The 15,849-nt window shown below is 36.8% G+C and overlaps 2 protein-coding genes across 10 annotated transcripts; one reads left to right on the top strand and one right to left on the bottom strand.

Moving 5' to 3' along the window:
* Positions 1-208: 208 nt before the first annotated feature.
* On the bottom strand, positions 209-13,440 carry LOC114517490 (neuropeptide FF receptor 2-like). 9 transcript variants are annotated; one of them, XM_028537237.1, is made up of 7 exons: positions 13,285-13,440; positions 9,010-9,095; positions 8,453-8,541; positions 2,633-2,981; positions 1,735-1,986; positions 1,329-1,510; positions 209-1,252 (listed from the first exon to the last, which is right to left on the bottom strand). In XM_028537237.1, exons 4-7 carry the CDS (start codon positions 2,941-2,943, stop codon positions 837-839), a joined length of 1,161 nt encoding a protein of 386 aa, XP_028393038.1. In that variant the 5' UTR covers positions 2,944-2,981; positions 8,453-8,541; positions 9,010-9,095; positions 13,285-13,440; the 3' UTR covers positions 209-836. The 9 variants fall into 9 exon arrangements, with proteins under 9 accessions (XP_028393038.1, XP_028393041.1, XP_028393039.1 ...); XM_028537240.1 differs by having other exon boundaries at positions 9,010-9,090; XM_028537238.1 differs by lacking the exon at positions 13,285-13,440 and adding an exon at positions 11,208-11,316.
* Positions 13,441-14,648: 1,208 nt separating this feature from the next.
* Positions 14,649-15,771, top strand: LOC114517493 (mitochondrial assembly of ribosomal large subunit protein 1-like). The gene is made up of 3 exons (XM_028537247.1): positions 14,649-15,165; positions 15,357-15,432; positions 15,564-15,771. The coding sequence occupies exons 1-3, from the start codon at positions 14,710-14,712 to the stop codon at positions 15,746-15,748; spliced, it is 717 nt and encodes a 238-aa protein (XP_028393048.1). The 5' UTR covers positions 14,649-14,709; the 3' UTR covers positions 15,749-15,771.
* The last annotated feature ends 78 nt before the right edge of the window (positions 15,772-15,849 follow it).

Below are 15,849 nucleotides of genomic sequence, written 5' to 3'. Positions count from 1 at the left end.
CGAGATCTTACCTTTTCTCTCGTTAGGCATGAGCTTACCTATAGAGCTGGGTTTACAAGAAATAGAGGAAGTCTCCATAAGGAGAAGAATTATAACGGGAAAATATGGCATAGTTCCATACTAAAATCATTTTATTTTTCCAATATGTTAATAATAGAAATAAATATTTGAGCTAATTTAAATATCTTTAAATCTTTATATACCCACACAATTATAGAAATTTGGATGTTGAGGTTTTAATTTTTTATAAGCGTATTTTTTGCAATTGGCATGATGTATGCTCCATATATGATAAGTAAGACGCAAGAGATTTGGATCTTGAAAGAATACGTAATGCATTCAGGTGGGAGGCCACTTTTTAACTTAGTGATTGATGCCCTTTTTTGAAGATATCAGAGGTTCCACTTCGAAACGTCATCCATAGTGAGCACAACTTGCAACGATTCTTTTAGGCGAGGAACCTTGAATAATGTGATAAGTTGTAAACTGCATGAGAACATATAGCGGATAACAGGTTGTAGCATCAGCATTGAGTAGGTCGTTAAGGAAATGTTATAACGGTTTAGTTCACTCTGAAGTTGCTTTCTTCCGGTGTGCCACGGTGTTATTTTGTTGTGTCATCTAAGTCCAAAATCGTGGCTGATCAACACAGCCCAATATGGTCCGCTTCGCATTATCAGGTTCAAATCCGACTTTCAGGACCATGGGATTGCTTTAAGTCTATCAGACAAAAGCTATACCTGTGTTAGGTTAGGAAGAGATAGCGGCAATGGTAATGCGTGGAACCTGTAGTTCATGTATCCGTCGTAGTCAAATCTTACCTTCTCTGCCATTTCTCATACCGCTGAAACGTAAACGACGACTTCATCCTTATCAGGCTCAAACGAAGCTAATATTTCCTTCGGCCAATGCCTGGAGGTGCACCTTTGGGAACACACTGAATCAGATCGTTCAAACTTCGGTTTGTGTGTCTCCCTCTGGTCATTGTCAATCGTTAACATTTGTCTATCGCCAATACTATTTTCCTCTCGCACGGATAGGCAGTCATTTCGTGAAAACATCCTCTCTGGATCAGATTTAGCTAATCCGGGTATCTTCATGAGAAAGCTACAAGGCTGTAAGCACCAGCCGAATAGATCCTTAAATCCAGTTCGAAATTGTTCGTTGCATATGCTATAGATTAACGGATTAGTAAAGCTGTTCCCATAGAGCATGATAATCGCAAGGCCTTGGATGTAGGGATAATAGACGACTAGATCGATGAAAGATGAAAGAGAAATTATTTCTGATAGTTTGGTAAAGGTATAGTTGAACTGAGTAGGACTAACCTTTACTTCCATTAAAGAAATCAATCCAAATCCAAACAATATGAATGGGCAGGTCAAGTACGGCGAATACAGCCACCACAATTGACAGCATTTTAACAACCTTCTTTGTATCTCGTCTGTACTCAGGATCCATCGTAGTCCCACACTCTCGACATTGCTGATTACTTAACTCGGCTCCAATTCTGAACAAATATTAAAAGCACGCAAGAGAAACATGATATACTGGACCGATAGGAGATGCCTTTGAGTAAAAGGTTGTTTAGACTGGATCAGGCGCATTCGATGAATAAATGAGGAATGAGGATGCGTAATCCAGTTTTAGTATAATTATATATATATATATATATATATAATTATATATATATATATATATATATATATATATATATATATCAGTGGATTTTACCTGTTGTATGCATAGGTCATCCCAATCATTGGTATGACATATTGCAAGGCGAACATAGTCAACGTATAAGCTTCCGTCGACATTCCAATATCGGTAAAATCTTCAATACAATCCTGTTTGTTCGGGTCGTACTTGCAGGCTAGCGCATAGGGTGTGATACCCGCAAGCGATATAACCCAAATCAATACCAACACAATTCTTGCATGAAATAACTTCATTTGCTGATGAAATGGATACACTATGGCGTGATATCTAAATTCATAAAGAAGATGGTATATACAGGATGTCCCCAAAAAACCCCGGCCAAAACTATTGAAATCACCTATTGTTGATATTTGAATGGCTTGTTCGTGAATTTTTGCTCGTGAGGATTAAGGGGCTGTTTACATGATCCCGGTTACCCGAGATTCAACGAAGCGTGAGAGGCCTTTGAGGTATTGAAATAAGTCTTTATGACACCAAACAAGCACATGCTGTTGTTGTGGTGATTATACGACTGGCAGGATCATGTTATCTGCTCATTTCGATACCTCATCCCACGCTTCGTTGAATCTCGAGTGACCCTAACGCAACTTTTAAAATGCTAAATATTGTCATCATATCTGTAAATTGCAATTATTCGTAATCAAAAATCATTTGTGGGTAGCCAACAAATTTTACTGCATGTCATCATGCATAAAAATGCTCATGTCAAACATTTATTCACCTGTGGGTCCCAACAGAGTGCTCAGGCATTCAAACTCTAACGATTACATTGTTATGGGTGATTTCAATAGTTTTGGAGGGCACCCGTTATGATATGCTGCTTCATGGGGTTGTTTAAAAGTACCATAGTTTTAATTTAAATTTGTGTCAGACCAAAGTTGATCGCGATTATAAAGCACAATGACTTTCGTACCTGCTTAAACTGATTGCTACCAACGTTAGGATCGATGCGATAGTTCCCATTGTTTGCAGCGGTTTTAGTATTTTGCACGTGTCCTTACCGAAAACCCATCTCTTCACGAACCGAGTTGTCAGATCTACGGGAATGTTGCTAATTAGAACAGTTAGATCGCTAATTGCCAGGTTTAGAATAAAATAATTGGTTACAGTTCGCATCTTTTGTTTTCTCGCAACAACGAGTACCACTAACACATTACCAATTGTACCAAGAACTAGAATAATGATTTCAGCAACGCTTTGGAATATCAAGAAACCCTCAATCATTTCCACCCTTTCGTCATCAACTAATTTTGTCGTGAAACCTGGAAAGAAATGAATAAATACGTTGTGGCTCTGATAGTTTTATGGATCATTGCATGGAATTAATATTCTTCTCTATCATAATTTAAAACTGATTAACTTAACTCACCACCCTCCCGCCTTAGAGATCCAATACTATTTCTTATTGGATTCATACTCCCTTAACCTAAACTAACTAACTCTATTGGGACTATCATTTCTCTAACTATAACATTTCTGAACTAAACCGCTCTTTCCTGAGGTCCAACTAAGGATAATCTCTTATTGATTCAATATCACTACAGGAGGAAACATGCATACACGAAACAAAAAATCATTTATATAATACACTCTTTCAATTCTAATTCTGTTCCCCCGAGATTACCCAGACACTGTATTACAAGAGGACCATGCACAGGGTATAGCCCGTCGTGCTTCAGTAGGGAAGAGGTTTTAATCGTTAAAATCATGTTCCCAATGTCATGCAAAGATGGATTATGGCACATGTTTCAAAAACTTCTCGTATAATGTTCGCTTAATCAGCCATTCTTACTTCCAACTTTCCTAATAAAAGTTCATAAATTTTATACTATAGAAAGGGAACTCGACAAGCTCAAGACATTGCATGTGATTGATAAAATTCGAAGTACTATACCGAAGCGACCACGCAGCAAACAGAACGAAAGTTGCAATCCCTGGTATCAGTATCGATGTCCAAGGTAGGAAAGTTCACCAGCTCTTGCGTGTATATTTACTTTATAAAGCTGCCTAGCTAGATCCTTCTAATCTGGTTTGTTGACAAACGACTAGATCCTTCTAATCTAGTTTGCTTACGAACAACTGCACGCGTGCAACTGCGTGCGTGGTATTTTTTACTCTTAGATCTTGTCTCTTACTTCCTCATAACAGTAGGCTTTTCTTTAACCTCGCAGCTCATTTTATTGCACACGAATAAACAAAAGAGAAAATAATAAAAAAACGCCCTCCATAATTGATAAATCAGATAGATTTTCGGTATCTTAAAAGAGCATGCCGTGCAAGCACCTGTCTACGGTTACGCATTTTTGTCAGAAATGTTATCTAGTTCCTTTCCGATAAATTCATTATTTTAATCAAGGAATCGTTCAACCATCGCACGCAAATGTTATCGCATGCAGGAACTTTCTAAATGACATGTGTTATCATCACCATATAGTTGCACAACAATAGACTTTAGACTTATAGTCCAGCACTGATCAACTGTAGACGCATAATGCATACAAACTATGTAACCACAGGAATATTCATATATGGACAACGTATTTGATCATCCCGGTCGGTATGCCTTGATTATCATTGCAGGACGAAGCTTTCGATCGGGATTATAAATTAGGATTAGTCACAGTCACCTTTTAAACCTTCATTGCAAAGTTAATCTAGTATATACTGCAATGGATTATATCTAGTGTATACAGTGCATACATGGACATCTTATATATGAAAGACCCTCATATTAGCTGTTTCGTCATCTTCAAAATGCATGCGCAGAAGACTTTACAAAGCCGGCTGCTGTTATAGAATACGCGTGCATAAAGATTTAGGAAGAAAATCATTGATTCATATCTGCATAGAATTTAATCTACTTCCAAGTAGTTCAGAAAAAGTGAACTTGCCTAAAGGCATTAGGGAGCTTTAGCAGCGACAACAAGTGCCACCACGACCAACTACGAGTACGAGATTCGTCATTCCTGCTCGTTGTTTGCTTACGCCATCAGCCAAAACTCGTAGTCGTTGGGCTTTCGAGTACGAAATTTACCAACAAACTCGTGCTCAAAAGCTCGACGACTACGAGTTTTGGCTGATGGTGTAAGCAAACAACGCGTGAGAATGACGAATCTCGTACTCATAGTTGCTGCATGTTATAACTCCCTATTGTCAAGAAAGGCAACAATGCCAGGAACAGGGCGGGGGGAGGTAGAAAGAGTAGTACATCATCGCATTAGCAAAACTAATTTAACTCATTCCCTTGGACAACTTCAGCAATTGCACGACGTAACTATACCTATACTCAAGTCACCCCCCCCCTGCTCTTGCCTTAACATATCTGATCACGTCCATAACTTATAATTCGTGCATGGGACACACGATATTTGCTTTATAGACGAGGAGTGATAATAACGCACATATATAATGCATGACAGCACCGCAGAAATTGGTTTTTATGAAGTTTCAACCCGAAAATCTAATCAATGATTCACAATTGTGCATTTCTGTGTCGCTATCATAAAGTAAAAAAGTAAACGGAAAAGTTAAATTTTTCTTCAGAGTACCTATTCTGCAATCTTTTGACAGCTCATCATACACATGCATCTGACAGCTGTGAAATGGCCGTTTTAAGGCCTAAAGTATACACATGCATGTTATGCAAGGTTACTATTTCAAACGATTCGTTTTTAATTGCGAAAGCCCTACCAATTACCGCGGTGTCGTGCATAACCATGTTCAAACAATGCTTTGCCTATAAGAATACTTCATAGTCTCCATGCTGATATGTAAAACCTAGCGATTATAAATGTATATGCCTCTAGGCTATATATGCCTTGCCCTTTTGGAGAAGGCCATCTAGAACTGGTCTAGGACTGAATTGTCATGCTCTGTGTTGTCCATATATAATAATGTTAATAATACGTAGATGTTATATAATTATTGGGTCTTATATTACCTTGAGTAGTTTTTGAATATAAATATAATATTTATCCTGTGTCCACATAGACATACAAAAATATATCAACTTAACAAGCTTATGTCATTATTATAAAATTAAATTCACAATTGAACCTATCAGAATGCATAAGGCTGGTTAACTATAGTTTAATTATATATAATCCATGTAATGAATACGGCATTGGGCATTTGACATTCGATATAGCCTATTCTGTACAGAACTACTGAATTCAAAAATTTATAATCCGCATTTCAGTATAAAAAGTATATGATTTTTCGCATCTCACCTTAAGAACAGCTCCACTGCCTAATGCGTTTCGGCGATTCGCCTTCCAACTACCCTCGATTCGCTATTTTCTAGCGTTGTATACTAAATTTACGATGTGTTAACAATTTGTGTACGTTTAATATGTTTAATATGGTAATGTACCAACACACGTACTCAATTTTAGCACCTTATCAGACACGCTTGTCCTGGCATTCCCAAATCACTTGCAACATATTAATGGTACAGTTAGTACCATTCTTTGGCTGACCACTGCTATATAATTATCGGGCTGTCTAAACGTTCGTTACTCTTCGAGTCGTGTGTAAACTTGTATTATGTTGCTGAAGGAAGCCGAGCAAGTTTAAATGCAAATTGCCTCCCTCCTCAGCTGCGGATATGTACATAACAATCGCCAATATAATGTAAATAATGTATTATAAAAGCGTATTTTACGACGTTAAAAGGCTAAAAGCATTTACCTAAGGCGATCGGACATAGTGAGAGATGGGTTAGCCATTTTTTTACACGTTAAAAAAACTAGAAGTCATAAATATATATCATTATTTAAAACTATAATACGTAATAGTATAGATATCTGCTTATAGACAGAGTCTATATGAGTATTGTCTTATTCAATGCAACATTGCAGGTATTTTATCACACAGGGCAGCTCCATCAGTTCTATGTTATAAATGTCCCATAGCCTAAAGGTCCTTCGGCTTAGCGAAAGTTTTCCATATGTAACTGAATCACCGGCTGCACACACTCGGCTAATATTAATGCCGTCACTTGTCATCACGGCGAATTCTAAAAAGACATTCGTTGCCCGGCGATTTTTAGGTGAAAATCGTGTGTGACATAGCCGGTAGGTCTGATGTGAGTATGAACTATTCAATAATAAATGAGCCTGTCGTGTGATAAGGTTGTATAATATAGTGGAGGGTGGCAAAATACTAGAATCAATTATCGGCTGCAGGTTTCAAGAAATATTGTTGATTCACCATTGATTGCTAATACGTTGCTGATATCCGCTCTAACGAGGCAAAATAGCCCCCCCCCCGGACACATACATGTCATTGTTGAATGTGTATTGATGAAGGTCCTAATTGTGAATAAATCGTCAGAGTTAAGTCTCCAAGTAATACGGATTAGTAAAATGTCAATATTAAAGACATCTATATGGAAATAAGGCCTTTATTACTTTATGTTTCATGCAAAAACATGAAAAAACGTGAAAGTTCTCCAACTTAATGCGATCCACTTTGAATTTATAATAAACTGATATGTTTGTTCTTGCGTATTGCATATATTTAATCATTTTATACCGTTCTTACATGAAGTACAGCAGTCGCAAACGAGTTGGAAGATTAAGGTGCAGTCGTGATGTGCTGCACGCGAAACCTAGCTCTAAAAGCCTAGTTTTTGCCGCCAGATCGACTTTATCCAATTCGTGATCTGATTTGTATCTTTGTGCGACAATTATCAGATAACACTAAAATGAACCCACGAGTTCATAAATGCTTTTATAAGAAAAGCATTATAATTTTCCATGAATTTCGTTATCACCATAAAGGTTCCATTATACAGCCTAGCTGACTGGCTAACTAGGTATAACCTAATGTCCCAGGTAGTTGGTGACATAAAAACAAGTCAGTTATCCCAAGCATAACTTTTCGACGAATGAAACACAAATATATAACTGTATTCAATCAAGCCACACTCCATCACAATGATAAAATCATAAAACAATGGCTTTTCTATCGCAAATCACTCTGCTTGTGTTTAAAGAAGCAAGCCAAGGTTATGGTCCATTGATACCAATCTTGGCATAAGTAAACCTTTTAATTTGCCTTAACAATCAGTTTTCCCATGTCCATGACGCCTTTTTGACGCGTGGGTATATATGTTTGACGCATGTATAAAACGCGCACATAATGCTTTATAGCAAAAAATCCCAAACTGAACATTGCTAGTAAAATTCAATGCATTGCTAGTTATCACGGGAAGGAATACAACTACGACTTTCAGGCATTGCTTCTTACTTCCAAGGCTGTCATTAGCAATGCCTGATCGTTTTATCAACAGTCCCATGCTAAACCTGAACAGCATGACTGTTTTAATTACATGCATGCACTAACGAAGGAAATAAATTTCGACACTTCGTTCTATATAGCCGCATCATATCGGAATGTGTGATATTTGATTGTTATAGCTACTTGATTGTGTGACCCGCTATTTATAGGGCTTTTATTTTTCATATAAATGCTTGCAAAACGTAGAATTACTGATCGGAAATGAATTGCTTGCTATAAGGATGCAGAGAGAGGTCAGTTTGGAATTTGGCTTCCAAGCGATATTTCAGTTACACATGCGGTCTTTTAGACGACACTTTGGTCGTGACGGATTGCTCTCCCGTCACTTTTACTAAAAACATGCGCTTCAAATCAATTTTGATGGATTTGTGTTATCCACTCCCATAGTAAGCATTCTCGCATACACTAAACGGCGAAATCAACACCATACCTTATCCCCGTGTATTGTCCCAGCAAAGAACAGTTTCTTGCTGCATACTTGCTTCAGTCGTGTTGAGAGGTGACCTTTATCTCAAAGTCCTGCATGCCAAGAGATTCAGTCATACAGTCAGTTTTTCCCATGCACGCAGACTGGTGCGTTGTTACTATAAACACGACTGTGACGACGGCCGCAGATGGATTAATGATTAACAATGTTTTGATTCCTAGATTTAGAAGCAAATAGCTGTGCTTGGGAAACCTAGCAATGTTCGGCGCGCTGTACGATGATAAACGATATGCTTTTCATGAGCGCATGCGGTAGACAGCACTGGTAAGGTTATATATCAGCGAACCCTTACAGCTTGACAACATGCCCACTATAAGATCAGCACATCTCAGCGAACTCATCTATAATCTGTAGTAATTACCCTAATATTTTAGGGTCAAAATAAAAAACTACATAGTCTAAAATAAATGGTGCAGTAATAATCTGCAATACCAAATGCATATATAACAGATTTAACTAAATATACTCCATAAAGACGTTCTATCATCAGTTCCTCTTACCTGACAGTTCAGCTTCTACCCATTAGTGCTTCCAATGGAGTGTTGACCGTTCCAGTACTTGCGATTAAACTGTTCCAAAGCCTAGACTGTAAATAGATTAAATAAGCTCTTTAATCCTGTCGCGCAGTTTCATGCATGTCCGATCGGAGCATTCCCTTAAGTCGTTAAGATGAAGCGATGCGAATGTAAATGGTGGTTATCGCCTTTAAACTTATCGAGTGTCATCGAAGAATCTTTGTACATTCAAAATATTTACACCACTTTGGAATCGACATAAACAAGAATTGCACAGCATGAAGTTTCCGCGTCTTTCTCCGTAGGAACAGCAGGATATTCGCTTGTCGTGGTTGCGAAACAACAGAGCAGTGTCTCTGTATAGTTTGGTCAACACATAGAATGATGGAAATCACTGTTATCGCGATGTAATCTATTTCATGCATGTGAATAATATCTTCACGGGCCGACTACAATACGAAATGAAGATACGCTTCATTATTAGCAATACCGCGCGTGCAGTAAATAGTAGTTGCATTTATGTAAATGAAGAAGTATAATAAACCGTATTCCCTTTCGATAGACTTTAACCGTATTGCTCATTAGCTATATTCTTGGTTATTTTCATGGCGTTTACGAAGCGATTAGCTATGGAGGAGCCAGGCTTAGAGTCAGGTACATGCATTCATAGCAGTATATCTTATGGTAATGATGCGGAATGAATGATTACAGAGGAGAAAATAGCTTTTCAACATTTTGCCGCCAACACGCGTGGCTGGAAAAACACAGAAAGTGACGCGAGATTTCAACACAGCAAAGGAGATGAACCACCTTTTCACGTCTGACCTTTAAAGGCCGTCGATTCGTGTTGATCCATAACATTCGACTAAATGCACCCCCTGCATGGTAAACTGTGGAACAGCCATCTTTTACGTAACAATAATCAAGCATGGATGGATTGAACGATGCCGTTAATAGTTCACGGACATGCTCTTTTATATCAATGCCAACTGATTCATGGGGTGCTTTCCTTTACAGTTTACACGGAAAAAAAACGGCCAGACCGACCGACAGATTACTATAGCTTTTTAAAGAGTTTAAAAACTCTCCATTCAAGTAGCTATATCGTTATTTAAATCTGCCTAGCACGGAAAATGCAATTGCACCGCTTTATTTTTTGAAGAAATACTCTATTCCAATTTTCTACTGCATTGTTTAGCGATTGGCCGAAAAAACTTCGCCATTTATACCGTGACAAATTTATAAACAAGTTGCTTATCACAATCAAATGAATGCTGATATTTCAGGCATAGCTTTGTCTGGCTTATAGTTGGAGTTTTCTGTTATATCCTTTAATCGTTTTAATCCACTCCATGTTGGGAAAACTGTACAAAGTTGAACGGGCAATTATGCCAATTAAAACAGTTTTCTTAATGGCTCAGTAATAGCATGTTAATAGGGTTCACGACATTGTCATACAATGATTATATAAGAGATGTTTCTCGGCTGTGACATATAGACATAGTGCGATCTATTTTTAGTTTATTTCTTGAATAGTCAGTCCATTTGTGTTTTGTGCTGAATTTCTCAGATCACGGCCGTGCATGACGTGTCTATATTAATGCGCGCCCTGCAAAAAGCCCTCGGTACGATTCGAATAAAATCCGAACTCAATAACGTTGCGCATTTCAAGGCATATATTTCATGAAATTATAAATTTGCAAGATTCTAATATGGGACATAACTTATGCATATGCATTCGGCTATATTTGAACGTTTCATGAATGTCACTACATGGCGGGAACCTTTGAGCACGTCAACTGTTAATGCATGTATACATGCATATATTTCTAAATATTAACTCGTATGTATGCATAATGGATACCTATATGGGAGAATATTGCCCCCTGGAATAATCTAAATTAAGATCAAAAAAGGCCTAGAGGTGAATTGGAGTTTTTATCAGTAAGCTAGGCTGTTGATAACACTCTTATTTTGACTAATGTCAGCCGAGGTCTTCTTATACCACACAAGTTTCAACTCCTATTGCATGCATGCGCGCGAACCACTATATACGTGACTTAAATATATACATGGCTCATATTGAGAAGGGGTACTGATATATGCGTGATAGCGTCGCATCCTTTGAACTACAAGCACTTTAATAAAGAGAACACGATAACATAAGATTTCTAGCCACAAACCTTCACTATGGCACACTTTATCTGCATTTTTCGTTAATCTGGCCCATGCCTGGGCGATATCAAAAGGTATTTCGGCTAGATCTGGTTTAAACGTCGGTCCCATGCACAGCAGTTTTAATAGCTCATGTAGTTAGACCCCGTGTTTTTTAAAGCCTTCCGTGATTCCTTGTAGTTTTTAATTGACAGTACTTTGCGCTTATTATCGTCCACAGCGTTCATTGATGATATACCAGAAAAATTAACAAGGCCCTATTTACCTTATCAATATAGCTGTAGATATTATCCTTTTTCATTTTGAAGTGGAGACAAGATGACTACTGAAGCTCTTCATTATTGAAATACAAATTTCTTGGACAAATTCAGCCTTGTTTATGTATTTTGCTCTATCTATTGTTATACATTGTTATGTTATTCCTGTGTGGGCTTCTGTTAGCTTTTATCATTGCCGCGTGGAAATATTAAGTTTGCCAGTCATTCTCATGTATTTTTTATCATTTTCAATAAGTTCCAGCAACGACACAGCTGCCGGTAGATTGAACAATATACATTTGCCCCAGCGGGCGGAAATTTAGTGCAAAACACAGTCATATAGGCAATTTCAAAACGAAAAATAAACGATGTTAATGATTCTCATGCTATACAAGCTAACAAGTATTAAATCAGAAATCAGTTATAATCAGACGACGTAGTAAAAGTTTTCAGTGAATTCCACCCACGCATCAAGACAGTTGAACCTAACCGCTTTTTTTACTAACAATGATTTCCTGAATGCAAAACAAGTTAATATTAACTATATGACTTACATTGCACATACTTTTATAACAATTTTTCTACAATTTCATCTGCACATGATACAAAAACATGTACACTAAATTTCAGCTAACTAATATAGGCTATACTTTCATTGGCATACTATATATATATAAAAAACTTGCCGGTAACGCCCGCAAGTTACTATATGCTGCATGCCATAGTAGTTACTATTTTACTACTTGAGATTAATATTTACAACTAGATGTTACTTACCACATACTGCTTGAAGTCACTATTGTATACTATACTAGAAAATACTATTTGCTAGTAAAAATTAATATTTATTACTAGAAATTAATATTTACTACTAGATATATATATATATATATACCATCTATTATTTAAGTTATCATATTATACTACAATATACAGGGTTTCTATGCACTGCTATGTTGCCATATGTTTTACTACGTTGCTCTCGTACTACTTAATTTTGGCTTGGCATATCGTTTTTAAAAAAACATACGCCTGCTAAATGGATTTATTCACATTTACGCCGCCTCAATGCGTAACCCTGGCGGTAGATAACCGATGTAGCAAAATATATACGTCCACCTAAGGCTATATATGTATATATATATATATATATTAATATATATATATATATATATATATATATATATATATACTATATATTTAGCGGCATCGTCATTTGAAGTTCCTCGTTTATTGTTATTAAATGTGAACAGATTCAATTTCTTAGATTGGGTTAAATTCAAACACAAATACAAACACTACTGCAACGCCATTCTTTCCTACCGTTTATATCTCTCAAATCAGTATCTAACGCGTCATGCTCATTACTGCTATAAATCTGCGATTGCATGCATGTGACAAGCGCGTTTTAACACTGAAATTCTATCATGCCGGCAACATTTGTTTGCTGTAATTTCATTCATTTCAGTTCTACATATTTCCTGTTTTTATACATGTAACGGTTTATTTCATGGCAAATATTGGACTTAGTAGCTGTTCCCTGCCATAGTTGAGATAACCATAACGGCTTTATGCGTGCATGAATGACATATACAAATCTTAGGTTTTCTTTCTATCGCTAAATCTTTGCCGTTTCGCTGCATGTATGTGGGAAATTTACGCTTCATTCATTCGTGTGTAAAAATGACTTGCTCACAAACTAGTTTAGTGACTTTCGCCCCTCTTGACTTAGAGAAACAATGGGTTGATCCACTCTCCTATCAACTTTTTCGATTCTATATAGTTGACAATTAAACATAACACATATGATATGATTTTATAAGCGTACCTCTCTGGCTAAAGGCTTGATAAAAAACGTTTCTCATATAAATAATATATCCTCTTATGGTTCACTTTCTAGGAGACAAAACACAGCGACGTAAAGCTGTTTTCAAGTGCATTCAAAACACGACTTGACATACATCGACTGACGAAACACATCCCTTTATACACGGCGCGACATGAGTATAAAATGTATGCAAATTTTTCATGCAAATTTTTAACGCGTTTCCCACGTCTTGACAAAACTCATTGGAGTTACTAAATATGCATTGTGGCCACGCACATCTGCGAGAAAAATACTGATAAAACTTCGTGTATGAACGAGTTTTACTAACAAAGTCAATAAGTCCCTGACAGATTGTTTATTCAAGCGTCTTTGCTCTTCGTCGTATTTCTCATCGGCATATACATATATATAATATATATTGATTGTTTCCGATAACCAAATTTTTTACTACGATATCAAACTCTCACCTATAGGCTTTTGCAATAATTCGTTCTTTTTCTCCGAGCGCCCAGACTTTAATTCCTTAGTGGACTAACCCGGAAAAGAACTTTGCCGGTCAACGTCGGTAAGGCGGTAACGACGTCCCCATTCCATTTAAGAGTTACAAATTTGCTTGAATAATATATATATGAACCGTTCAGAGTTTTTGAAATATTTTAATAAGACAGAACTAGATTCACTTCCACTGTGAATACTCTCGGCAAGGACGTGACAAATGTTCCGTTTCCAAAGTTAGCACATTGAACCTACGTCATCCATAGATTTGAGAAGAGTTTCCTTATCATGAACTGATTGGCAACAAATTGAAAGAAACTTCGATGGATTTCGACATTTGTGAGTAATAATAACAAGAATACAACCGCAAAAATAATGCGTGTCCCAAAAAAAACGATATGTAAAATAAGGACAGTTTCTACCGAAGACCGAGGTGGTTTTTACTTGCATGCAGGCGGTCGAACTGAGCTCAACCCAGCCGGATAACATGTTAGTCTATGGGCCAGGTCAATGTGATATTGGCTGCCTTCATCTGTGGAAGGAGTGGCATCGTAATTACGAGAACCCTGAAGCCCCTATACTTGAATGTGGCAAACGTTTTAATACAAACTCTATTTAATCTAATCATCGCAAACTATTTGCTCCTTCACTTCTTGCACTACAGCGGCCATCTTGGAATATGACGATGCATATTATCGTACGAATTATCATTATAATCGTTTGATATTATCGAACAGTTACCATTAACGACCAGGACATTTTCCGATAATATCTGCCTATAGATTAATAAATCAGTTATCAATAAGTGATCATAACCGAACTGTTTTGAGCATGCGCAGGGCTGCGTACATGAAATTGAAATTCAAAATGGCGGATTAAAAGGAGTGACAATTTTCTTCATTGGCAAATATTTGGTAAAATCCTTTCCCTATGTTGACACAAAGGAGTTTTTCAGCGTTAAAAACCTTTTTAAACAAGTCAGTTTCCAACCTAAGTAGGAATCGTTTAAACTCGAGTTTTTCCAACGAAAATGTTTGGGAAATGACTTTTAAATATTCACCGTATTGCTTGAATAGTATCGGGGTAAATACAAAGCCTTTAACAGCATTCAATACATGGAGGAATACGTCAAACAGATTCTATTCTGGTGATCCAAGTATAACATTCCTTTCTGGTGGGAGAAGCAAGCACTTTGAAGCCAGTGCAGTGTATGATGAAGATAAATTGTTAAAAAATATTGTTAAACAGTTGAAAGAGGACAATGGTGTTGATATTTGTGTAATTGAAACATCAGAGGAGAGAAGGAAATATGCTGATTATGTTGTGGTTGTAAGTGGAAGATCAACAAGACACCTTAAAGCAATGACAAATCATATTCATCAGAAGGTATTTCTTGTAATGTTACAGTAACTTCATATGGTAATTTGGGTAAAAGAAGTCTAAATGTTACCTGAGGCTTCCACTTTCACAAATTGCTGTCTATGTAAGAAAATATGTCATATTACATCATATTTGGTAACATGCACTTTTTGCAAATCAACTCCAATTTTTCCAAAATATACTTTAAAATTTTGTAGTCCAAGAAAGATTTTGCTGAAAAGCATGTTTTTGTTACTGGGTTAGACTCAAATGATTGGATGATTGTTGATTTCAGTAAGTTTCCTACCATAGGTTATAATTTTTGTGATAACAAATTATATTCGATCAATGCCATTGAAAATGTGTATGTACACAGAGACTGATATACCCTGGATTTGAAGTTTTTTTAATTATTTTATTCACAGATTCAATTGTAATCCACCTTTTCCTGCCTGAGATCCGTGAGAAATATGATCTTGAAAAGCTTTGGTCCTTGGGACCAGAACAGGATAAACAGTACCAAGAAATGTTGGAAGATGACCGATATGCTGAGATGGTTAAAAATGCCAAACTGGAGGACTTCTTTGTAAATGAGGAATCAAATAAATAAAATACATTTTATTAGTTGTTGTTGGGAAGTAATTCTAAGATGAATACCTTGAAGGGTAAAATGGTTTGAATTTTAATGCAGAATCTCAATCCTAATACTAA

Source organism: Dendronephthya gigantea, unplaced genomic scaffold (assembly GCF_004324835.1).
Source record: "Dendronephthya gigantea isolate DGI-Jeju-01 unplaced genomic scaffold, DenGig_1.0 000009F, whole genome shotgun sequence".
Classification (NCBI taxonomy): Eukaryota; Metazoa; Cnidaria; class Anthozoa; order Malacalcyonacea; family Nephtheidae; genus Dendronephthya; species Dendronephthya gigantea.
The sequence above is the reverse complement of the archived record's forward strand: the minus strand, read 5'-3'. Positions and strand labels throughout refer to the sequence as shown.

Coding starts and splice junctions, on each gene's coding strand:
- LOC114517490 (XM_028537237.1), bottom strand. CDS start 2,943: ATGATTGAGGGTTTCTTGATATTCCAAAGCGTTGCTGAAATCATTATT. Junction 1,511..1,734: donor ATGACCTATGCATACAACAG/GTAAAATCCACT, acceptor ATATTTGTTCAG/AATTGGAGCCGAGTTAAGTA. Junction 1,253..1,328: donor TTTCTTTAATGGAAGTAAAG/GTTAGTCCTACT, acceptor TCATCGATCTAG/TCGTCTATTATCCCTACATC.
- LOC114517493 (XM_028537247.1), top strand. CDS start 14,710: ATGTTGACACAAAGGAGTTTTTCAGCGTTAAAAACCTTTTTAAACAAG. Junction 15,166..15,356: donor CAAATCATATTCATCAGAAG/GTATTTCTTGTA, acceptor AAAATTTTGTAG/TCCAAGAAAGATTTTGCTGA. Junction 15,433..15,563: donor TTGGATGATTGTTGATTTCA/GTAAGTTTCCTA, acceptor TTTTATTCACAG/ATTCAATTGTAATCCACCTT.